General features: G+C 41.9%; 1 protein-coding gene across 3 annotated transcripts; it reads right to left on the bottom strand.

The window, feature by feature from the left end:
• Window positions 1-656: 656 nt before the first annotated feature.
• Window positions 657-24342, bottom strand: LOC100194684 (myomesin-2). Of its 3 annotated transcripts, XM_014131031.1 has the most exons (37): window positions 24239-24342; window positions 22858-22984; window positions 21499-21594; window positions 20732-20867; window positions 20349-20503; window positions 19111-19203; window positions 17825-17913; window positions 17570-17614; window positions 16904-17068; window positions 15967-16128; window positions 15174-15315; window positions 14580-14779; window positions 14386-14439; window positions 11851-11978; window positions 11416-11599; window positions 10305-10479; window positions 8432-8553; window positions 7668-7855; window positions 7284-7410; window positions 6943-7118; window positions 6587-6701; window positions 6160-6319; window positions 5970-6076; window positions 5826-5870; window positions 5566-5702; window positions 5093-5237; window positions 4699-4758; window positions 4233-4300; window positions 3842-3955; window positions 3521-3608; window positions 3358-3396; window positions 2896-3001; window positions 2477-2640; window positions 2280-2316; window positions 2051-2073; window positions 1913-1968; window positions 657-1703 (listed from the first exon to the last, which is right to left on the bottom strand). In XM_014131031.1, the coding sequence occupies exons 2-37, from the start codon at window positions 22959-22961 to the stop codon at window positions 1200-1202; spliced, it is 4509 nt and encodes a 1502-aa protein (XP_013986506.1). In that variant the 5' UTR covers window positions 22962-22984; window positions 24239-24342; the 3' UTR covers window positions 657-1199. The 3 variants fall into 3 exon arrangements, with proteins under 3 accessions (XP_013986506.1, XP_013986508.1, XP_045547178.1); XM_014131033.1 differs by lacking the exons at window positions 11416-11599; window positions 11851-11978; XM_045691222.1 differs by lacking the exons at window positions 20732-20867; window positions 24239-24342.
• Between the last annotated feature and the right edge of the window lie 277 nt (window positions 24343-24619).

Genomic DNA, 24619 nt, shown 5'->3' with positions numbered 1-24619 from the left:
TCTAGAGACAGCAGGAGCGGTAGAGATACTCTCAATGATCGGCTATGAAAAGCCAACTGACATTTACTCTTGAGGTGCTGACTTGTTGCACCCTCGACAACTACTGTGATTATTATTATTTGACCATGCTGGTCATTTATGAACATTTCAACATCTTGGCCATGTTCTGTTATAATCTCCACCCGGCACAGCCAGAAGAGGACTGGCCACCCCTCATAGCCTGGTTCCTCTCTAGGTTTCTTCCTAAGTTTTGGCCTTTCTAGGGAGTTTTTCCTAGCCACTGTGCTTCTACACCTGCATTACTTGCTGTTTGGGGTTTTTGGCAGGGTTTCTGTAAAGCACTTTGAGATATCAGCTGATGTAAGAAGGGCTATATAAATAAATTTGATTTGATTAGTATTCTTTATAGGTAGAGTTGTTACCCCAAATGTGACCTCTTCTGTGGAGTGTACATTTGTATTAATGTATAATATTTAACATGTCCTTAATACATCTTTGAGGAGAATACCAAAAGGATATTGTGCCATACAGAAGTCCGTATCGTCTAAAGTTATTGGTAAATGACTAAAAGGTCCCTCCTTAAAAGAAAGACAATTAGGAGATGAGAGGAGACAAGTGAGGGAAATAAAAATAAAGAATGACAGAAAAAGACAACAGAGGTGATAAATGAGGTTTTATTTCTAACACAAAGCAAAGGGGGAAATGCAACACGGTGCAGACAAACATAACTTCTCTGGCATAGTGACTGCTGTGCGGACGGCACTGGTTGTGTGTCTTCCGTCTGCACTCTGACATCTATTCACCATCCACAGAGAAATGGACACAGACATTCAGACCTGGGCTCAAATACTATTTGAATTCACTTCAAATACTTTAGCTGTGGTTGATTGAGCTTGCCTGTTGCAACGGAAAATTCCGCCCACCTGGCACTTTAGACAGGCTGATCCCAGGTCTTCAGACATTCCATTATATAGTACAGTATAGTGGAAGGTGCAGCTTTTTCTATGATTAACACTTATGATTAACATCTACACTGTTCATTTATTTTTTCAACATTTCTTGCCTGTTAAAGCTCAGTGACCAAGACATATGACATCTAAAATGGACACCTCATGTAACAGCTTCTGGTTTCACTCAACTCATGCTATAAAACAGTAGCAGGAAACGCCTCAAGCCTTCTCAGGCATCAACACCCCTGGTTACTTTCTAGGGGGGGTTGGTGACTTGAGAGATCTGGCAGGGCTGGGTGACTTAACACGCCTAGGGGGGGTTGGGGACTTAGGGGTCGGGGTTGGGGATTTCGCGGGGGACCTTAGGGATGGGGTGGGGGACTTAAGAGACGGGGTGGGGGACTTAAGAGACGGGGTGGGGGTTTGGGCAGGGGTAGGGGTTTTGGCAGGGGTCTTGGAGGCCAGGGGTGCAGGTGTTGCTCCTCTCCCTCCCATTTTGGGCTCGGGGGGGCTCTCGCCTTGCTTGTAGACGCTCACGGTGATCTCCACGAACTCCCCGCCATATTTGTTCCGTACGTTGATGCTGTACTTGCCGGAATCCTCGGACGTGACGGCGGTGATGGTGAGGCTGGCGAACTTATTGGCCTCAAGCGTTATCTTGGCGTGCTCAGTGGAGACTACCTCATTTTCATTCTTGAACCAGGTGACCTCTGGACTAGGGTCACCCCAGACTGTGCAGGTCAGGCTCAGGGTCTGAAGGGGGACAGAGGACGGTGGAGAGGAGAGGAGAGGTCCAGGAGTGAGAGGTCAGACGTCAGAGAGACAGAGGTCAGAGAGAAAGATCTCTTAAATATGCACGCAATTCTCAATGAGAGACCATGTATTTTCAATACAGTCACAATCTTATACAAGCATATGACATCATGATATAAAGTTTGTTCAGAGTGCATAGTATATCCCACCTTCTGCTCCATAATGGTGACCACATCTGGCAGACCACCAACCACTCTACCACGGTCTGAGGATTAGAACAGTCAATTACTACTTGTTGTCACGTAATCACTAGGATAATATGAATTGTGTAAATATAGTCTACTCACTCTTCTCAGCGAAGGCTGCTGCCCTGAAAGATAACAAAATAATGATATTGTTATAAATCAAGGACTTGGTGTATTACCAAAACATTTGGCAGTGTGTATACGATGAGGACAAATTCTTGGCTTATAAACCCGGTTGAACTTTTAATACTTTGATTGTTAAATGTGTTGCATTTTGCAAAAAAAACAACGAAAAACCATAAGAAGAAAAGCACAGCAATAAGTATCTTACTTGAGTCTCAGGTACTCCTCATAGGCATCAGTATATGCTACAAAAAGACAAATTGACATGATAAGAAATAATCTACAAAGACAAGCTAAGTGCAATTTAAAACAATCCTAGTGGTCAAAACTTCTGATTGTAATGACATCATTTCAACATTGTGACATTGTTTTGCCCGCTGGGATTTTTTCTCTCACAATGCTAACCTTGTCCGGAGAGGTCGAATGTGCGAGTGTGGGACTTGGTGGCATCCATAATCTGGATAGAGTAGTGTCCCTTCTCCTTCTCTGATGGCTCCCTGATCTGCATCCAGGCCATCTCAGCTGTGCCGGCGATCCTCATCTTCTCAGACGACGAGATCTTGCTATCCCTAAACAGATATGGTCAGGTTTATTTGTCTAAATGTCTTTCCACAGTTATATTTAAAGGATGGATACTTTAAGTTGAGGTAAGACCAACAGACAAATCTACCCTACAGTCTAAACTGAAATAAATAAAAATAGTATCTAGAAACATCCATTGATTGACATATGTTAAAGTATGCCTTCAAATCTCATCTCCAAAATGGCTGCATACTGTGTAACCGGCCTTGCTGAGTGTGATGTAGATGATGAGATGTGCGTACTTGTGCAACCAGGCAGTCCTGATCTCCTCTGTGTAGTACTTCATGTAGCACTGGAGCCTGATGCCTTCTGGGGTACACTGAAGCACCAGCTCAGAGGCAGAAGACCCTGAGAGGAAAAGGAGAGGCAGAGACTTCACAACCACACCAACACTAAGTACTTTCACAACCACACCAACACTAAGTACCTTCACAAGCACACCAACACTAAGTACCTTCACAACCACACCAACACTAAGTACCTTCACAAGCACACCAACACTAAGTACCTTCACAACCACACCAACACTAAGTACCTTCACAACCACACCAACACTAACTATCTTCACAAGTACATCAACACTAAGTGCCTTCACAACAATACTAAGTACCTTCACAACAATACTAAGTACCTTCACAACCACAACAATGCAAAGGAGAACATCAATATTTTTCCTAGCAGGTGTTTTGATACAAAGTACATACCAGCAATGTGGGCAATGGCGTTGATAATATCGTCAAACACTGCAAATCAAAAACAGAATATTTGTAGAAAGAGGAATTCATTTTCAATACCTCCTGATAAAGGAAATGATATTGTATCAATAATCAGATTATAGATCATGGAGATCCTGGAGCAGGAGTGTACCTTGGCCAGAAATGTCAAAGACAGAAGTGTCTTTCCCTCTGTCATCACTGAGTTTAGCTTTGTAATGGCCCTGGTCTTTTCTGGAGAACTGAAGAAAAAAGGTACTATTTACTGAGATTATATTATCAATTCAGAAAAATCTTGCAATATTTTAGATATTATCGTGATCTTGGAACAAAAAACGATACTGTGGGAAATTGAAAAATAGGGTCGATATTAATATAAGAAAATGTCAGCAAAAAAAATTAAAAATAAAGAGTTCTCTTGAGCAGATGTATTCCTTGTGCAGTCATTGCTTTCAAGGTTCACAGCAGTAGTTACCAAGGAGATGGGGAGAGCAACGGATCCAGACATCACATTAGGAGGGGTCTCCGGAACAATCTCCTCCTCATCCTTGAACCAGTGGAACACAGTCTCTTTCTTCACATTGGCAACCTGAGACACGAGCACATACAGAATACAATCTGTCCTGCCACTTTTAAATCACTGCAAAGCCTAGTAAAATGCATGAGCTGAAGCCCACCCAAACATGTCTGTAGAGGTGCTGACTAACAGAGAGTAAACTGTAGAAAAATGAAGTCCCACAAACTATATATGCTCCCAACAATTTAATGGGTAAACAGCAAAGTCCCAATGATTACAAATGTGTACACAGTTTCAACCTGAAGTAAATAGATATCTGTAACCTAGTCCTAGAAAACGTGTTTGTTACCTTGCAGACGAGCAGAACAGTACAATCGTCATCCACATGGTAGGAAAGGTACTCAGCAAAGTGGGGACCTAAACATGATAAAAAATATTTACATTTTTTCAACTATTATCACAATATACAGTACATTTCTACATTTACGTAATTTAGCGTAACTGTAAGTCGCTCTTATCCAGAGCGACTTACAGTATTGAGTGCATACATTTTTCATACTGGTCCCCCGTGGGAATTGAACCAACAACCCTGGCGTTGCAAGCACCATGCTCTACCAACTGAACCACATGGGACCAGTACAAATGTAATCTACAGCGCAATCTGAAATGTTGAAAATCAAACTAACAGACCAGCTGATTACTAATGTTTGATATCAAGACAACAAAGTCTTCACTTTCTGTTGAAAAATTACACAAACTTTCATACTATCGATTAAATATGTGCCATCAATCATCTGTGTACTAGGATAGAATACCTTGTTTCCTGATGTGCTCTGACCTCTGGAACTCAGCCTCCTTCAAGGCAGCCTTGAACACTGAGAACAGAACACAACAATGTCAGTACTTAACCTAATACCCAACCTCTTACACTCTAGCACCATAGCCTTATAGTAAAGAAGAAAATGCTTACTATTATCATATGTGTATATCAGACTTTGGTTCAAACACTATTTGAAATCTATCAAATCATTTTAGTGTTTGCTTTAGTCTACCTGGATTGCCAGATGGGCTGAGTTTGTGTTTTTATTGACTATTCTATTGGTCCTATTGCGCCAGGAAACTGAATCAAGCCCAGATAAAGTATTTCAAATAATTTCAAATAGTATTTGAACCCAGGTCTGACGTACTGTATATTAAATCCCCTCTCACCATCTCCCACCAGGACCAGAGAGCTCTGGTTCTTGGCTCTGCCGTCGTGGATCTGGACGGTGTAGGTGGCCTCGCTGGCCTTGGAGAAGTGATCCACAGTCATCTGGATCACCCCGGTGTTCACGTCATGGCTGATCTTGTGGCTCTGTGGAACACACAAAACACATATCATCATTATGTCAGGCATGTTTCTTAATAACTATTACCTTTACGTTTCACTGTTTATATGTTTCATATGATTATGTCTCATGTTATTTGTTATTTATATTCACACTGCACAATTGCCCCTTGTGGGATGAATAAAATATTATTGAATTCAAATCATCAGTGAAATTCAGAGTACAGAAAAAGGCATCATGTTTACATGCATTTAAAAAAAATATATTCTGTTGCTTTGTTAACTGTACTATACAGTACACCTTTCTTTTCCTTGATTAAAAAGCAATGTTTAAGGTTGTCGGTTTGGCACCTACATCACTGCTGGTGACCTCCTTGTCGTTGACAATGAACCTATAGTTGACGGCGGGTGACATCTTGAGGCACTGCAGCCAGAAACGCACATGGCCCTTCTCTAGAACCTCATAGTTCAGTTGGTGCTTCAGTGGGACAACTGGACGAAGAAACCAACAAAGAAATGATCAATTCTCAAGGGATATTTGTTGTGGTATTGTGAGAAGATTCCTATGTGACACTTCACCCCTGACAAAGATGCATATTGAAGCATAATACTCACTTGGATGTCTGATGTTGTAGCTGAGTTCCAGCATGGTGTTCAGGGCTGCAAGATAAATTCAAGAATGAAGAATATCGGTATAAACTTTGACAAGAAACATATCTATATTTTTAAATCTGAGTCTAGGGGCGTAGCCAAACCTACCATCCTCTGTCACGGTGTGGCTAGCAGAAACTCCATCGGTGTCAGTCACATGCACAGAGAAGGCACCCAAATCACTTACGTCTGGGTTGACGAAAGTCAGCTTAGAGCTGGAAAAGAAATGAATGTTGAAACAGATTATGTTGACAAAAATCTTTAGTGTGGTCGTTAAAGACATAAAAAACCCACTTACTGTTTGCCCTTCGTTTCTATGGAGACTCTTGTACAGTCACTGATTTCTTTGTAGTTCTTAGACCAAGCAAAGTTGGAGGTCTCAGAAATCTCACAGGCCTCGAATGACAGGAAAATATCACCAGTGTCCTCATCCACTCCACACTGGATCTCCTGGGTGCCTTAACACATGAAAACAGACAAAATAATAACCTTTATTACTGAGTGGTGGAGAGGAAATGTTACATATTATGCATCAGCAAAACTGTTCAAACCAAAAGCGAATGAAAACCCTGCTCAAAACCAATGGAGGTGTGTGTGTGTCATATGTTCCTACACCAAAACCTTTCAAACACAAATCACTCACACAAATCCAACAGGCTATATCAGACTGAAGTTGTCAAACAGTAAATACAGTTGTCATATAGCTGTCCTTTAACTGATATTACCTGGCAGAGCCTTGGCAAACACTGGCTCAGATGTCTGGGAGGCCTTTCCTACTCCCTCAGCGTTGACAGCCTTCACTTTGAACGTATACTCTGCTCCTGCCTCCAGACCAGTCACCTATACAGCGCCAACAAATCATTACATCCATGAAACATTTCATTGTTCATTGTGGACCGAATCCTAACTTGAGTTACATGAGCACAACATGAAGTTTAATGAACCTTTCTATATCAATACATGATTCAAACTACATTTTTGAGTTTGACGCACACATATTACAAGATTCAATATTCAAACTCTGCAGAGATGATGTGAATCATCATGTCTGCAGGTCTACATGCTGTAGCTGCTTGTTTACCTGCAGGTAACAGTGGCCAATAGCCTCTTCATTCAGGGGGTGGTAGTGATGGCCCTTCTTGGCCATCTCCACGATGTATCCAGTGACGGCACTGGCGCCAGTGTAGACAGGGGCCTTCCACAGGATGACGAGGGAGTCACCTCTGACCTCTCTGAAGGCCAAGTCATAGGCTGGACCTAAAGGTCAAAGGTCAAACAGTAACCTTGCACAATCTCACTGCCCATAGCTGGAACATTATTCAAATTAAATAACTTAATTTAAAATTAAATAAGTAACAGGGACATTATACAGTACCGCAATACTAATGATAAAAAATACTCATGTTAAGATGGTTACTTTACCAGGTACTGCAGAAGTCCAGGCCTCACACTTCAGAGGTGTGCTGGGAGCAGAGGGCACGCCAACACCTGCCAGGTTCCCAGCCTGGACCTTAAACTCATAGAAGGTTCCCTCCGTCAGACCATCAACCTGAAGAGAAGGGGACAATAATGAGACAGGGACACAAATATATCCAATATTTTCAACAGTGCTGCTACAAGTAGCTACGTATTTGCTATTGATTTTGAATGGCAAAGTTGTATTATAGATCTAATCTATTATTTAGATGCAGAGGGAAGAGTACATACTGTTCACACTATCAACACTGCAGTTATTAAACCATTATGTATGAAGAACCAAACCTATTTATCCTAACCAGATGCCACTTCTGACACCACGTGACGTACCGTGTAAGTCCTGGTATTGGTAGGGGCAGAGTTGACCTCCTTCCAGGCCAGGCTGTCTGCATCACGCTTGTCGACGTAGTAGGCGTTGATCTTGGAGCCACCGCGGTGCTTGGGACTGTTCCAGGCAATGATCATAGAGGCTCCGTCACAGCTCAGCATGGTGATGCCATGAGGTGCACTGGGCGTCGCTGTGGCACAGAGTCACACAGGTAAACTCAGAATACCTTTCCATCATGTAAAATTGACCAGTTTTTCATTTCAAACTGACATTTGTTTATATGGGATTTGTCATACAGTTGCATGAGTTTGTTATACAGTGATATAGTGGTTAAACTGTATGTACAATATGGTGGGTGATTTGAAAGGAAACACACGATAATACTGTGATACTCTGACAAGAGGTCAGAGCACAGATACAGCAAAAGTTGGGGGAAGGGACAGTGAATAAGTCTGGTGGTGAACCTGTTCAGGAGCAAAACTGTGCATTAAAACACCCCTAGATAACAGAACAACTTAATACATACCATACTCCACTCCCCTCTCTAGATTAAACAATAAAATCATTCATATTTAGCATTGGACAGAGGAAAATAGTCAAAGTTAAGTATTGATAGTAAGGCAATACTGCTTGCTCTTTGGGGGTCTACTTAAGGTTACTGTAAAGCACTTTACACTGTTGGTGTAAAAAGGGTTTTATAAATAAAATTGTATTAATTGATTGCAATCCTGCATTTCTTATATGGCAATATTCTATTGATACTTACTGAGGGCGGGCTCCACAGCAATAGGAGTGGACTCCTGGGACTCATCACTGAGGCCATAGACGTTGACAGCCTGGACACGGAACACATAGGTCTCCCCCGGGGTCAGTCCATGGACCACAAACCTAAAACAGTGAAATTAAACATGATCATCTATACGTCTTGAATTGAAGGTGGTATTGCTGACTCTAAGACCTGGACAATATATCCAGTGCCTTCGGAAAGTATGCCGACCCCTTGACCTTTTACAGGTTTTAAACAGGTTTTTAGAATTTTTGCAAATGTATAAAAAGTACAAAACTGAAATATCCATTTGCATAAGTATTCAGACCCTTTACTCAGTACCTTGTTGAAGCACCTTTGGCAGTGATTACAGTCTTGAGTCTTCTTGGGTATGACGCTACAAGCTTCGCACACCTGTACTTGGGGAGTTTATCACATTGTTCTCTGCAGATCCCTCAAAGCTGTCAGGTTGGATGGGGAGAGTCGCTGCACAGTTATTTTCAGGTCTCTCCAGAAATGTTTGATTGGGTTCAGGTTGGGGCTCTGGCTGGGACACTCAAGGACATTCAGAGACTTGTCCCGAAGCCACTCCTGCATTGTCTTGGCTGTGTGCTTAGGGTCGTTGTCCTGTTGGAAGGTGAACCTTCGCCCCAGTCTGAGGTCCTGAGCACTCTGGAGCAGGTTTTCATCTAGGATCTCTCTGTACTTTGCTCCGTTCATCTTTCCCTCGATCCTGACTAGTCTCCCAGTCCCTGCCGCTGAAAAACATTCCCACAGCATGATGCTGCCACCACCATGCTTCACCATAGGGTTGGTGCCAGGTTTCCTCCAGACGTGACGCTTGGCATTCAGGCTAAAGTGTTCAATCTTGGTTTCATCCAACCAGAGAATGGTCTGAGAGTATTTAGGTGCCTTTTGGCAAACTCCAAGCGGGCTGTCATGTGCCTTTTACTGAGGAGTGGCTTCTGTTTGGCCACTCTACCATAAAGGCCTGATTGGTGGAGTGCTGCAGAGATGGTTGTCCTTCTGGAACATTCTCCCATATCCACAGAGGAACTCTAGAGGTCTGTCAGAGTAACCATCTGGTTCTTGGTCACCTCCCTGACCAAGGCCCTTCTCCACCGATTGCTCAGTTTGGCCGGGCGGCCAGCTTTAGGAAGAGTCTTGGTGGTTCCAAACTTCTTCCATTTAAGAATGATGGAGGCCACTGTATTCTTGGGGACCTTCAATGCTGCATATATTTTTTTGGTACCGTTCCCCAGATCTGTGCCTCGACACAATCCTGTCTCGGAGCTCTACGGACAATTCCTTCAACCTCATGGCTTGGTTTTTGCGGTGACATGCACTCTCAACTGTGGGACCTTTTATAGACAGTTGCCCCAATTGAATTTACCACAGGTGAACGACAATCAAGTTGTAGAAAAATCTCAAGGATGATCAATGGAAACAGGATGCACCTGAGCTCAATTTCCAGTCTCATAGCAAAAGGTCTGAGTACTTATGTAAATAAGATGTGTTTTTTATTTTTATGCATTTGCAAAAATTTCTAAAAAACAGTTTTTGCTTTGTCATTATGGGGTATTGTGTGTAGATTGCTGAGGATTTGTTTTTATTTAATACATTTTAGAATAAGGCTGTAATGTAACAAAATGTGGAAAAAGTCAAGGGGTCTGAATACTTTCCAAAGGCACTGTAGGTGACAGGATTTTTCCAAATCAGTGTCTCGTTTGCAAAGATTTTGTTTCTGGATTATTCTCAAGCCAGAGGGCTGTCACACTACATTCACTGTCCTTTAATAACATATCTAATATTAAATCACTGCAGTAGCTTGAATAGATAACTAGTAGACAAACGTATATGTTTAAATGGCTACCTGGTGTTCTTGTAGGGCTTATGGTTGCATGGGGCCCAGGTCTTTGATCCCACCAAAGAGGCGTCTATGTAGTACCCCATGAGGTGGTTGGGGTGTTTGGGGGGGTCCCACTGCACAAACACGGAGGACTTGGTGTTCCTGGTGGCAACCACCTGACCAGGAGCGGAGGGAACACCTACACAAGCAAAACACATGCATGTTGGGGACTGGAGATACTGAATTGATGTATCATTACTACACAGTAACAGAGTATACGAGCTTAGGAGTTAGAAATACACACATCTTCAAATTAATCTTCAAATAAATGATCGTCATCATTTATAAACACCTTCATTCAAGATGGGATACATTTAGCATTTCTCATAATGCAAAACGCCAAACGTACCCGATGTGACGCGATATCTTGGTACAACGTTATGAGGAGATACAGAAATATAAAGAACAATGAACACAATAACCATTCTGTAAACCAGTAGACTATATTCCACAAAACATACCTTCAGCAAGGGATGACAGAGGCATTCTTTTCAGTTGTGATGATACATGATGTCATGCATCTTTCATTTAGGGAGTTTGTGTCAGACAAGAGTGTACTATTATCAATCATGAATATTGTGGGGACGAAACGTATTTTGGGATTGTGATGTTAGGGTGAGGATACTGTAGGATTTGATGTGACTTAATCATGCCCATCATTGGTAGTTAGTTTCTCCAAAATACTAACAGGGGTGAAAGACCGATTTGTGATTGTGACATTACAGGAATGTGATAGTCACATGACATAAATCTCAGTGCATTTAAAATAAGAGATAAATGTTGGGCTTTATATTGTACATACCAACAGGCCGCTCACTACCTGAAACATATGTTAAACAGAGTCTCATTTATCAAAGTAGAATTGGAAAGACTCCTTGACTGTCGCTGTTTGTAAATGCATGTATCATACATTTTGTGTGTGTATGTGTGTACCTGTCTGTGTGTGTGTACACGTCTCTGTGTGTGTGTGTGTGTGTGTGTGTGTGTGTGTGTGTGTGTGTGTGTGTGTGTGTGCCTGCCTGCCTGCGTTTGTGTGTGTGTGTATGTGTATGTGTGTGCTAAACCCCACTCTTACCATGCTCATCCACCTTTTCGATGGGATCTGTAGGCTTAGAGGCCTCGCTGGCGCCGTACAAGTTCTCAGAATACACACGGAACTGGTACTTTTTCCCGGCTTCCAAATCAAAAACGGGGTAGCGAGGGGACTGCAGTTTCACTGCTGTGTTGATCCTCTGCCAAGCCCCAGTGCCTGACACGGACTAGTGGATATTTGGGACGGGAGGGCAAATGAAAGGTAAAGCCTTCTACAACGACATTGAATCACTAATCTCATTAGTAAAATGCATTTAGCTACATACCTGCCAGCTGTTATTTCTGCCATTTTGCTAAAATATTACTGCACTTTAGACAGACTGAAAGTTGTGAAAAGATAAATGGACTGTCTAATCTATTACAGTTCCTGTACTGAGAGATCTACATAGATGGGAAGGGGAAAGGAGCAGCCACACACCTTCTCAATGATGTACCACAGTGGTGCACGTCCACGAGGGCTGGGGGGTTTCCAGCTCAGCACGATATATGATTTGAATATCTCTGAGGCATGCATATCTGTAGGCTCCCCCGGCAATGTAACGTAACCTATATTGGGATTGAATGGCATTGAACAATACTTCATAACACTTATTATTTGATCAAAAATAATTACATCAACATTAAAGTACATTTGGGGTACATTTATTATTTATTATTATGGAATTACATTAGGGGTTAGTTAAGATCGCTTTAGTTACAATATTAGCGTCAAGAGTTAGATAATGGGTTAAAAGTTATACAACGCAAAGGATGACATTTGGATATGAAAAATTAAGGATATAATTTATAAGGAAAATACAGTTGAAGTTGGAAGTTTACATACACTTAGGTTGGAGTCATTAAAACTCATTTTTCAACCACTCCACAAATTTCCTGTTAACAAACTATAGTTTTGGCAAGTCGGTTAGGACATCTACTTTGTGCATGACACAAGTCATTTTTCCGACAATTGTTTACAGAAAGATTATTTCACTTAATCACAATTCCAGTGGGTCAGAAGTTTACATACACTAAGTTGACTGTGCCTTTAAACAGCTTGGAAAATTCCAGAAAATTATGTCATGGCTTTAGAAGCTTCTGATAGGCGAATTGTCATCATTTGAGTCAATTGGAAGTGTACCTGTGGATTTATTTCAAGGCCTACCTTCCAACTCACTGCCTCTTTGCTTGACATCATGGGAAAATCAAAAGAAATCAGCCAAGACCTCAAAAAAACATTGTAGACCTCCACAAGTCTGGTTAATCTTTGGGAGCAATTTCCAAATGCCTGAAGGTACCACGTTCATCTGTACAAACAATAGTACGCAAGTATAAACACCATGGGACCATGCAGCCGTCATACCGCTCAGGAAGGAGACGCGTTCTGTCTTAGAGATGAACGTACTTTGGTGCGGAAAGTGCAAATCAATCCCAGAACAACAGCAAAGGACCTTGTGAAGATGCTGGAGGAAACAGGTACAAAAGTATCTATATCTACATAACCTGAAAGGCTGCTCAGCAAGGAAGAAGCCACTGTTCCAAAACCGCAATAAAAAAGCTAGACTACAGTTTGCAACTGCACATGGGGACAAAGATCGTACTTTTTGGAGAAATGTCCTCTGGTCTGATGAAACAAAAACAGAACTGTTTGGCCATAATGACCATCGTTATGTTAGGAGGAAAAAGGGGGAGGCTTGCAAGCCAAAGAACACCATCCCAACCGTTAAGCACGGGGGTGGCAACATCATGTTGTGGGGGTGCTTTGCTGCAGGAGAGACTGGTGCACTTCACAAAATAGATGGCATCATGAGGGAGGAAAATTATGTGGATATATTGAAGCAACATTTCAAGACATCAGTCAGGAAGTTAAAGCTTGGTCGCAAATGGGTCTTCCAAATGGACAATGACCCCAAGCATTCTTCTGAAGTTGTCGCAAAATGGCTTAAGGACAACAAAGTCAAGGTATTGGCGTGGCCATCACAAAGCCCTGACCTCAATCCTATAGAAAATGTGTGGGCAGAACTGAAAAAGTGTGTGCGAGCAAGGAGGCCTACAAACCTGACTCAGTTACACCATCTCTGTCAGGAGGAATGGGCTAAAATTCACCCAACTTATTGTGGGAAGCTTGTGGAAGGCTAACTGAAACGTTTGACCCAAGTTAAACAATTTAAAGGCAATGCTACCAAATACTAATTGAGTGTAAGTAAACTTCTGACCCACTCGCAATGTGATGAAAGAAATAAAAGCTGAAATAAATAATTCTCTCTACTATTATTCTGACATTTCACATTCTTAAAATAAAGTGGTTATCCTAACTAATTGACAGGGAATTTTTACTAGGATTAAATGTCAGGAATTGTGAAAAACTGAGTTTAAATGTATTTGGCTAAGGTGTATGTAAACTTCCGACTTCAACTGTAAATGTAATCTACCCATGTTAAATCTAAGTTTAAAGAGCTGGCTTGTTAGTTTCTTATTTATTATGGTGTTCGTCTTACTGTTAGTCCAGTGTTGTCAATGAAGTTTCTTAGAAAAGTTTTTATTCATTCTTATTATGAAGTTTTGATATTAATATGACTACTATCATTAGAGTTGTTACTATGGCAATACCAAAGTCCAATCTAAAAGCAGGAGGTGAGCAGGAAGCGCGAGGGTTTATTGATTAATAATGATGAAACAATAAGGGCAGAAATCCTTCAACTTCTCCTTTAAGGTACTGAGAACACAAGCATTTATGTGTACATATATTCATGTGTATAGTATTGTATATTGTAAGGGCTTTTGCCGATACAATATATTCAACAGGTATTTGCTTTTATGGATATTGGTCAGTTCTGGAAATGTTGTGGATATGTTGATTTTAATGCTTTGTGGAAGGTTAATTTGTTATCCAGTGTTTTTGTTTAATAGATGACAGGAATAGAATAGACGCAACACAGTCTTTTGGACCGTTACTATTGTTGGCATACTCTACCTTCCAGGTCATCATCTTTAATCACTACTTCATGTTTCCCATCCAGTTTAATCACTGTTACAAAAGAGGGAAAAACAGAAAAGTCATGTACGACACAATCTGCTGGCTGATATTTCACCCAAAAATATAAATTAAAAAATGTCCTTTGAGTATGCACTCAAGTCGACATCATGAGTGTGTGTGTGGTTATGTACCTTGCAGTCTCTCTCGCTCAGCTGGGTCCAGGGCAGTCACCTTGTCAGACTCGCGGGATGGTCTGCTGATCCCGGCACTGTTAACAGCCCTGACCCGGAAGTGGTAGGCGTGACCCACGTTCAGGCCGTGCACGGGGTACTTACAGATCTGCACTGGGGCGTCGTTACACTGGGACCAGGTAGCACTACCAGACTCACGTCTGTACAGGAGGAGAAGGAATTACATCATGAACCATTGAATGCATTGATATGTGAAAGTGCTGGTCTGAATGGACATCAACAATGATACTGCAGATGTTTGTAATTCCATCAGTCATTTATTTACTAATCTAATTCGCATGCCTTCGTCACAAGTCTGTTTGGCTCTGTAAGATCCGGTAGCTTCACAAAATCAATTGCTCTACCAGATTAGATCTGAAACATCATGTGACCGTGAAGTTTCTCACAATCATTCCACTGTCTTACACTCTCAATGGCCTTCCTTTATGTCTTCTACATCTTCTAACAACTACAATCAAATCTGCTTTTATTGACTATTGTTGGAGATTCTGGATGGGAGAGTCTAACGTAAGGTCCTAAATGACTAAAACTGACTTGTCCACAAAGTATCCGGTGATGGCAGCCTCGTTGGTGGTGTTGGGGGGTTTCCAGGCAACCAGGACGTAGTCCGAGTTGATGTCAAATGCCTTGACGCTGATTGGTGCACCGGGTGCTCCGGCTACAGAGGGAGCAGCATCTGGGGAATAAGGAAGAGAATAAGGAGGTGGGAATGTAGAGAATAAGGAGACAAAGTAGCAATACTGTATAAGTCACTTGGGTTAACACATGCAAATATGTATGGGATTACAAACTGAATACAGTATGTAAAATGCCTAGAGCATATCTTGTGTTGAGTCAGGCCTGAAGTTTAAAGGGCCCGTGGGAACTGTCATTTATCACTAAATGTTTCTTAACAATAAACCTCAAATCTGGTATTGTTTCTAATGTATATCATTCTAGTAAACATCCTTTCCTTTCTAATGTATAACATTAAATAATATTTCTCAAATATAAATATGTTGTTTCAACACTGTTAGAAAAAAGTGTTCCAAAAGGGTTCTTCCCCATACGAGAACCGTTTTTTTGTTCCAGGTAGAACCGTTTTCGTTTTGGGTTTCATGTAGAACCTTCTGTACAAAGGGCTCTACATGGAACCCAAAAGGGTTCTACCTGGACCCAAAGTGGTTCTACCTGCAACCAAAAAGGACTCTTCAAAGGGTTCTCCTATGGAGACAGCCGAAGAACCCTTTAAGGCTCTAGATAGCATATTTTTTTGTAAGAGTGTATGCTGCTTTATTGTCAAATTATAATATTATCACTTAATTATTATAAGACCATATGACTTTACCTTTCACAAAGAGGTAGGCGCTATGCTCGGTGGTGCCGTCCTTCGTCCACATGCGGAGGGTGTACAGACCCTCATCATCCTTGGCCAGGTGGGGCAAAGTCAAAGTGGCAGCGCCCCCACCAACCTTAATCTCAGCCAACTTCCCTGCCTTCAGCAGTTTATCTGATCAACAAGAGAGACGGAATAACAACACTTTATCTAGTACTTCGTGGTTGTTGAGAGGTGACCGTAAGAACATGGATAGCATCTGTAGAATGTTTTCAAAAACTGTTCCTTCATTCTATGTCATACTGTAATATGCTGGGCTGTGCTGTACGGACATGTGCTGTGAATTAAGATGTGCTTTTTAAGATGTGCTCCTCCGCTCTTCCGCTCCTCCGCTCTCTCCACTGGCTTCCAGTCGAAGCTCGCATCCGCTACAAGACCATGGTGCTTGCCTACGGAGCTGTGAGGGGAACGGCACCTCCGTACCTTCAGGCTCTGATCAGGCCCTACACCCAAACAAGGGCACTCCGTTCATCCACCTCTGGCCTGCTCGCCTCCCTACCTCTGAGGAAGCACAGTTCCCGCTCAGCCCAGTCAAAACTGTTCGCTGCTCTGGCACCCCAATGGTGGAACAAGCTCCCTCACGACGCCAGGACAGCGGAGTCAATCACCACCTTCCGGAGACACCTGAAACCCCACCTCTTCAAGGTATACCTGGGATAGGATAAAGTAATCCTTCTAACCCCCCCCTTAAAGATTTAGATGCACTATTGTAAAGTGGTTGTTCCACTGGATATTATAAGGTGAATGCACCAATTTGTAAGTCGCTCTGGATAAGAGCGTCTGCTAAATGACTTAAATGTAAATGTAAATGTACACAATGTACTGTATGGCTCTCCTGTGTTGTGCTGTATTGTGATGATGTATCATTGAGTAATGTTCACTCGCTCACCGTCTCTGTACCACTGGGCCAGTGGTGGTACGTTGGGCAGGTCAGGGACCACCACCATGGTACACACCAGACTAATGGAACCTCCCTCTGTTCCGAACGACACTCCAAACCTATCCAGCATGGTGATCTCCAGCTTACTGTGGTGGATCACAGTCAGGTGGGGCACTGAGGAGAAGACAAGGACAACACATGCTAATATACTACTAAATCTCAAGTATACCAATAATGCCCTATAGTACTTACTATGATCTGTGTTAACCAAACACTTAAACAACATATACCTATATCAGTATGTAATACATACAGATATTGTGTATCTGTGGATGAAGAAATGTCTGTGTGATATGTAAACAAACCATATTAGCACAATCCAATATTATCATGGTTGATGTGTTAGTAAATGTTTGTTGTATTGTGACATTGTAAGGTCCTTCAGTGTGTGTTGAATGTAAGTCACCCCTTGTTTTCATTCGCTGACTGTCTCAGGGCCAGAACAACACAAAGTCACGCTCACAATAGTTTCCAGTGCTTATCAGGCCACTTAGATAGACACTGTTATTTGTGGCCTCTGATCTCAAGCAAAGCCTGCCATGTCTGGGCCCCACTCCAGCAGCACTGAGCTGGTTCTCAACCCACCCTCCTCCTCAAACCACACTTTCCTCTCACCTTGACCAAAAAGCTGGCAGGACCCATAGGCTCCTCCTGCTGGTCCTAAGAGGAATACAAATTATTTTTAGAAATGGAAGAAGGAACATTATATTAAAAAATGAAAAACTTCATTCAGATTCATATGTTATGGGTGTTTGTTGTGTTGGAGAGTGACACTTGATTGAACTTTTAATAGCAGTTCAAATCCTTCAGTGCAAATACTTCAAAAAGAGAGAGAGAGAGAGAGAGAGAGAGAGAGAGAGAGAGACTCACTCTTGACAATGACAGAGGCCTTGCTGGTAGTTGAGCCATGGGAGTTCGTTGCCACGGCGCTGTACTCAGCAGTATCACTCACCATACACCTAAAGTGAAGGAAATGAGATATTAGTATATTATGATTTCATTGGCTCAAATAAATGGTACATGTGTATTGTGTTGTTCATTATCACTGTTTATACAACAGGTGGGTCTAATCCTGAATGCTGATTGGTTAAAAACTGTTAATGTCATAGGGTGTTATTGGCATTGTGTTAAATGACTTCATGACTATGTAACATCCAAGAAATGTATTTAGTTCATAACATCCTCTCCTTCACCTTCATGCCTTTTAAAGGACGACTTTTAATCCCAGTCAAATGTTTGAGAAGGAGGAGACATTGCGTTTTGGAAAGTGATCTCATGGCTTGAGAGCGCCGTCGAACAGAAGGCGACGTTCTGAAGCAGCAGAAGGCGTTAAGAAGGCGGCACATCGTGAGGACAGACATTCCCAAGGAGAAACCGAGGGTGAGAATAGAAGAGGAGAAATGTGACCTTCCCCTCTGGAAGTACTATTTTAAAGACGATCCATTTTCCATTTTCCCAGCTGGGGTGATCTGGATCTCCGGCCATTTTATTCCCACTGTTACTCTCTTTCTCTTCAAATATTATCAAAGACAACTAACTGATTAAGAGAGGAAAAGAAAGGGGTATGAAACAGAGCATGTTGGGGCGGAGGAGGGGGGAAGGGCTAACTTAAACTGCGGTTTCCTTTTTGACCCAGTAACGTAATGACGACGTAGGAGAGCTTCAGTGCAGAGAGCGAGAGAGAGGGGGGAGGAGGAATGAACGGATCGAATGACACGGAGGTCAGCACTTCGGTGTGAACAGCTGAGGCGTCTTGAAGAAGAGGGCCGGGCGGGCCAGCGACATGCAGGCTGTCTTTAGACGAAATAGGAAATGCAACAACCCCCTCCACCCTTCAGGTTCACTGGGTTGCCATTCACTTCCACTGGCAACAGGGAACAACCAAAGGGGGACAATGGGTACTGCCTGACAACAAGTGGAAAAACAACACCTTTTCATAGAGTAGAACAAGGCAAGTGACAATTTCATTTGACGTCAGTAAGTTCAAGAAATTAAACACAATTTAATGTGTGTAATAATGATTTCAAATACTACAGTATGTGAATTGAATTTCGGTTAATGTCCTTAATCAAGTTGAAATGAACCCGAACTTGACCTTGGTCAAATTAAACCAATTAACATGAAAAGAGACAGTGAATTAGAGTGAGGTACACTACCTGCTAATAATCAGACTGTGTACTCCATACTTGCTCTCAATCTTGTACTTTCCTGGGGCACTCAGTGGGTCAACAGGTTTTCCTCCCTTATACCTGAAAATACAAGGCATCAAGTCAGTAAGTGGGTTCTTTTACACCTCAGTATTGATGGAATTCTCTGTACTGACGTGTTTGTAATATGTCTGCTATGTGACATATAACTAATATGGCATAATATTGACATAACTAATATGTTCGCATATTTGACTTTACTTCAATGGTTAAACATCACTATTTTGAACATTTCTAATGAGACCGTGCTGACAGGAAACATTTTTATTTATTTTTCTCCCCGATTTCGTGGTATCCAATTGGTAATTACAGTCTTGTCTCATCGCAGCAACTCCCGAAGGACTCGGGAGAGGCGAAGGTTGAGAGCCGTGCGTCCTCCAAAACACAACCCAACTAAGCCTCACTGCTTCTTGACACAATGCCCACTTAATTCGGAAGCCAGCCGCACCAATGTGTCGGAGGAAACACCGTACACCTGGTGACCGTGCACGATGGGACAAGGACATCCCTGGTGGCCAAACCCTCCCCTAACCCGGACGGCGCTGGGCAAATTGTGCGCCGGCCCATGGGTATCCCGGTCGCGGCCAGGGCTGCAACAGAGCCTGGACTCGAACACAGAATCTCTAGTGGCACAGCTAGCAGTGCGATGCAGTGCCTTAGACCACTGTGCCACTCGGGAGGCCATTGACAGGAAACATAAACAAAATATAGCCTAAATATCTGTGAAGTCCCTCCAATAAACAGTGAAATGTGCAGAGACATTTATAGCATTAGACAAGACGAAGGTGCTGGCTGTTGGACAGTGTAATTGGTGCTAATGTGATCATTAACATGGTGCTAATGAGACCCATAAAGTGAGGAAACCTCACTAAAAAGCTCCAATAGACACCATAATGAAGGCCAGCCAAGTACTGTCCCAGAGGAAAATCTGGTTGAAATGTAATTATAACCAGTTTACAACCACAACTGCAGGTAAATGCTCATTAAAAGTGCATTCTAATCCATCGTAGGTAAATGTCGCTAAACTGTCTGTCTATAAATTAAGCAGTTGCTAAGTTGTTGGTAAAACATGTCACATCTCAAAGACTACATGGCTAATCATAGTAGTTACTAGATGCATACACAATATGGAAACCGATACACAATGAAGTACAACAGTGGTTCAATAAGAGGCGAGCACTTCTAACCATTTGACAATAGGCCTGGGGTGACCGTCTACGGTGCAGAACAGCTTGACAGGAGTCTTCTCCCAGACGGTGTGGGGCCTCAGAGCCACCATGAAGTCAGGGGCCTTGTCCGTCTCCGTACTCAACGTCATCTTCTTGTGCATCATCTCCTGCACCTGAGGAGAGGCAGTATAGGTTGCATTAGCAAATGAGGGGGAACCTTTCCTCCAGCAGTGATAAGGTTAGTACAGTTAGAAATAGGATAATAGAAACTATAGGCAAAAAGCTATCAAATATTACATATCTGTTAACTGTGGTATTTGCAAACCACAGGGTATCTGATATATGATCCTTTGTCAGCAGCACTGTATATAACATGATCCTTCCACAATCCAGTGTATTACCTCTCTCTTAATCGCAATATTCTCCACTTGGGTCTTTGTGACCACTCTCATCCTGTGGAGCTCCTTCTGAATTGAAGCAAGTCCTTTCCCAACATGACTAGACACTCGCTGGTACTCCTCTATCTCATCGGCGCTCCTACATACATATTCCACAGCAGGAAATATAAGAATTGATATACCGGTACAATATACATTGTTTAATAAAAAACAACAACAGATGAACACTTCAACATATTGTCCAGTGTTAGGTCAGATAGGTCCGTTATTAACATCTAACCAACTCATCCTGTATAACAGGGTTCCACAATTGGGGGCTTGTTTTATTTCATTGTTTTTTTCTTCATTGTATAAAAATCGGCCCGCAGCTGAATCTAGTTGATGATCCCTGCTGTATAATGAAACACAACGCATGCACCAGGACACAATTTGGTATATTTGCTGTGTTTTTCAGTCACCATGGTAGCTCCTGGTAGTTTTTGACTGCAGTCAGCTCTGACTGTGGTTCATATTCCCTTACACCTAAAACAGCATGACATATCGGCCCTGTCCAGAAACAACCCCTAGCTCCTCCCCCTATGCACTTTATGTAAACCTGAAAGAATTTAATAGGTATGGTAGTAGTTCCATCTTAGTTGGGTGAAGATTTTGCCAAATTGCTTACACCTATCTAATCCTTTCAGATCTACACAAGTGTCTAGGGGTAAGGGCTAAGGGTTGTTTCTGTACTGTGCCAATGTAGCTGGGAGACACTGTCCTATTGGACCCACCTCTGCCTGAACGCCGGCACTGTATAGGCTGGTTCAGCCATAGCCTCTGTGGCGTGGGTGTGCTGCACCTGGTTAACTGACTTAGAGCTTGATTTCCTGTGGAGAGAGAGCAGTTGTTAGAGTCATTAGAACAGGTAGACAGGAAGATAAACAAACACTTAGTGCCAGCACTGTTGTGGTGGTACTGTAGTTTTAAAATGTAAAAACAATTGCAGAATATATTTCATATCAAAAACCAAAAGGGACATAAAAGCTAATAAAGCAATTAATTTAGTGGTTTTCACCTAGATAGTGAGATCATTGGTATTGGACAAAAGTTCACTTTTCAACCTCATTTTCAATATCTCCAGCACAATACCACTTTTACCATATGTGAAAATGGCGCATTTCTACGTTCTGTAGAAAAAAATATAAAGTAAAAAATGTCTATCCGATGATATCATCAAAGTTAAACATTTTAAAAACAGGGATTTTCCAACACTATGATACTCATGGTGACGTGAGGAACAAGAAAATACCCTCCCTTGGGCTAGAAACTCGTTGGCGGTTTAGAAAATCACAGTTTTTTACTTTGAATCCTACCATGTGATGTCACAGAGAACCATTGTTATTTGTACCTTTCTTCTTGTCTTTTTAACCACAGATCATAAAAACGTGCTGTTTTCACATATATGGACACTGTTTTGGTGCTGGATATGATGAATAGGAGGTTGAAAAGTTACAGAATTGCCCTTTAATTTCTTATCAAATATAACTAGTAAAGAGTCCAGAAACTGGATAGTTTTTTCTTGATGGGTTGGGGTCTAGAATAGGGTTCAGCATATGTTTCAGGCACAGTGAAGCAGTGGCATGCACACTACTCTATGACATAAGACATGGGTTGCATAACAACATCAACATCACGACCTGCTATGACCTGGTCAATAGGTCCCAACACTTAGGCTTTTGCTTGCAGTTTGAGGCTTCATTGGGTACAGTTCTATTTGCCCGCCCCCACTTCAGCACAAGACAGACTCCTATATCCTTGGAATTGCAGTTTGAAGCACAGCGGATGGCGCAACCACCAACGGGTTGTGGTGGTCTAAGGTTTAGGATGCAGTGCTACTAAGGAGCGCTAAAGCAACATCTAGTGGCCTGCTATGACCCTACGACCCTAAAACAAGGAAAAATCCATTGTCACAAGCCGCAAAGCATCAGCATGGGGTGGTGGACATTTGATGTTGGAGACCATCTCTTGTCCACTCCAATTCCCTCTACACCAGCACTATGTACATCCACACTACTGTGCTCCAGCTACTGTATTGCCAAAAAAACTGCTTTCTATAGTGCTGCATGTGAGCAATAACACTAATCCCCTACCTTGACGACTGCTCCTTGACAACATGCTTAGTAGTGTGAGAGCTGTGATGGCTGACGTGGCTCACATGCTTCTTCTGATTAAAATGCATGACCTTGGTAGCCATGGCTGGAACACTTCAAAAGAAACCTGGTCACAAAACCAGGTAGGAGGGGGAGGAGGGAAACGGATTTGTTTACCTTTACTTCACATGCAACTGCACATTGGATATTGTTTGCTGTGTTAATGAGGTTTTCAACATTAACATCAATGTTTTAGCATTATCAGACACAATAATGACTTCCCATTGAGCGCTTTCACGCTGCTATTGTCAACTATAGTTGTCAACTGTTGATGAGAATCTGCAAAGCCTTGGTCCTATCCATGTAGAAGGCAATTCAGGACATGAATATTCCCTTTAATTATCAACTTTTCACATAATTAATGACAACATAGCCTAATCGCAGTGGGCGTACTTATAGGCACACAGGCTTTCTTTGAAGGCTAAAGACTCTGTCTTTGAAGGCCTCACAAAATGGCTGTCAAAGGACTGATATGCGATGGTTATTATTTCTCCAATAAACTCCAAATACTTTGCTAGAGAATATATCTTTCACATTTTCTGCCTTGCATACTAGTTCTATAATATGTATCCCACAAATGACATGTTCAGGCATAACTTTATGGTTTAAGAGGGGCCATGAATGTTGCCTCCACATACCACCATATCAGCAGGGGTCAGCCCCTCAAATGTTTCACCTTACAGGGAGCACAGCTCATCTATGAATAGCTGAAAGAAGTCTGAAGGCTAATGCACTGGAGAAATATAGTCAAAAGCTACAGAAGAAAATTAGTAGTCTGCACCTTTGGCTGAATGTATGACAATACTAATTGGAAAATAAATTGGCCTAACATAAGCATCCTGATCAATCAATAAATTAATTATTCAACTGCACCTAAATAGATTCAATACTCAACTTTTTATGTACCCTCCGTATACAGTACACTATCCAGATTTCCAGGATGTGTCTTAGGTATGAACAATCATTAGTTAGGTAGCCTACATCATCTACTATGAACCAAAATTACGCACCCAAGAAAATAGGTTCAGCGACCTCTTCATTCAAAGGCATGCAATTAGTGCACAGTGAAAGTATAACAGCCTACAGATAAATTCCAACACAACCCTTTATCCCTCACTGGAGACAAATTATCAATCCCCAAAACAACTCCAGACATGTACATCTGTCACTTTCACTTAGCTTACATGTATGACCCCATATATGACCATTATCATTGTTAATGTACCGGAAAATACAAGGTTCCCCTGAAATAAAAATGTCGGATTTATATCGACCCGCTCAATGTAATTATGAAAAAATAACCGAAAGAAACGCGACTCACCCCTTGAGATTAAAACAGCGCAAAGCGGTAGCAGACGAGCCTGATGCCGCTTGGGAAGCACTTGCTGATGGTAACAAAAATATTACACTCTCACTCAAGGAATGGCTTTCCACGACCACCCCATGTATGGATGCACTTATGACTATATATAGCGTTTACCAACATTTTCTGACCCATTCAACACATTTAGTCAAAGTTGACGTGGGCAGGTGGCTGATGAAATTGTCAAATATTCAACACAAATATTTGCTTCAGTTTCGTCGATATTATTGTAGGATTTTTCAACAGGTTATTTGTTGGATAGACTGTTTTTCCTAGCAAAAGATTCGTGATTTTTTTATTTTGTCAATAATGTAATAGGCATATAAAAATGTGTTTTAG

The sequence above is a fragment of the Salmo salar genome, chromosome ssa12 (assembly GCF_905237065.1).
Source record: "Salmo salar chromosome ssa12, Ssal_v3.1, whole genome shotgun sequence".
Classification (NCBI taxonomy): domain Eukaryota; kingdom Metazoa; phylum Chordata; class Actinopteri; order Salmoniformes; family Salmonidae; genus Salmo; species Salmo salar.
Note: the sequence above shows the minus strand (reverse complement) of the source record. Positions and strands in the feature narration are given on the sequence as shown.

Excerpts from the sequence above, each read along its gene's own strand:
- LOC100194684 (XM_014131031.1), bottom strand. The coding sequence starts at position 22,961 with ATGGCTACCAAGGTCATGCATTTTAATCAGAAGAAGCATGTGAGCCAC. Across the intron at positions 11,979-14,385 it reads TAAAGATGATGACCTGGAAG|GTTACGTTACATTGCCGGGG; the intron begins GTAGAGTATGCC and ends ATCCCAATATAG. Across the intron at positions 8,554-10,304 it reads AAGCCCTACAAGAACACCAG|GTTTGTGGTCCATGGACTGA; the intron begins GTAGCCATTTAA and ends TCACTGTTTTAG.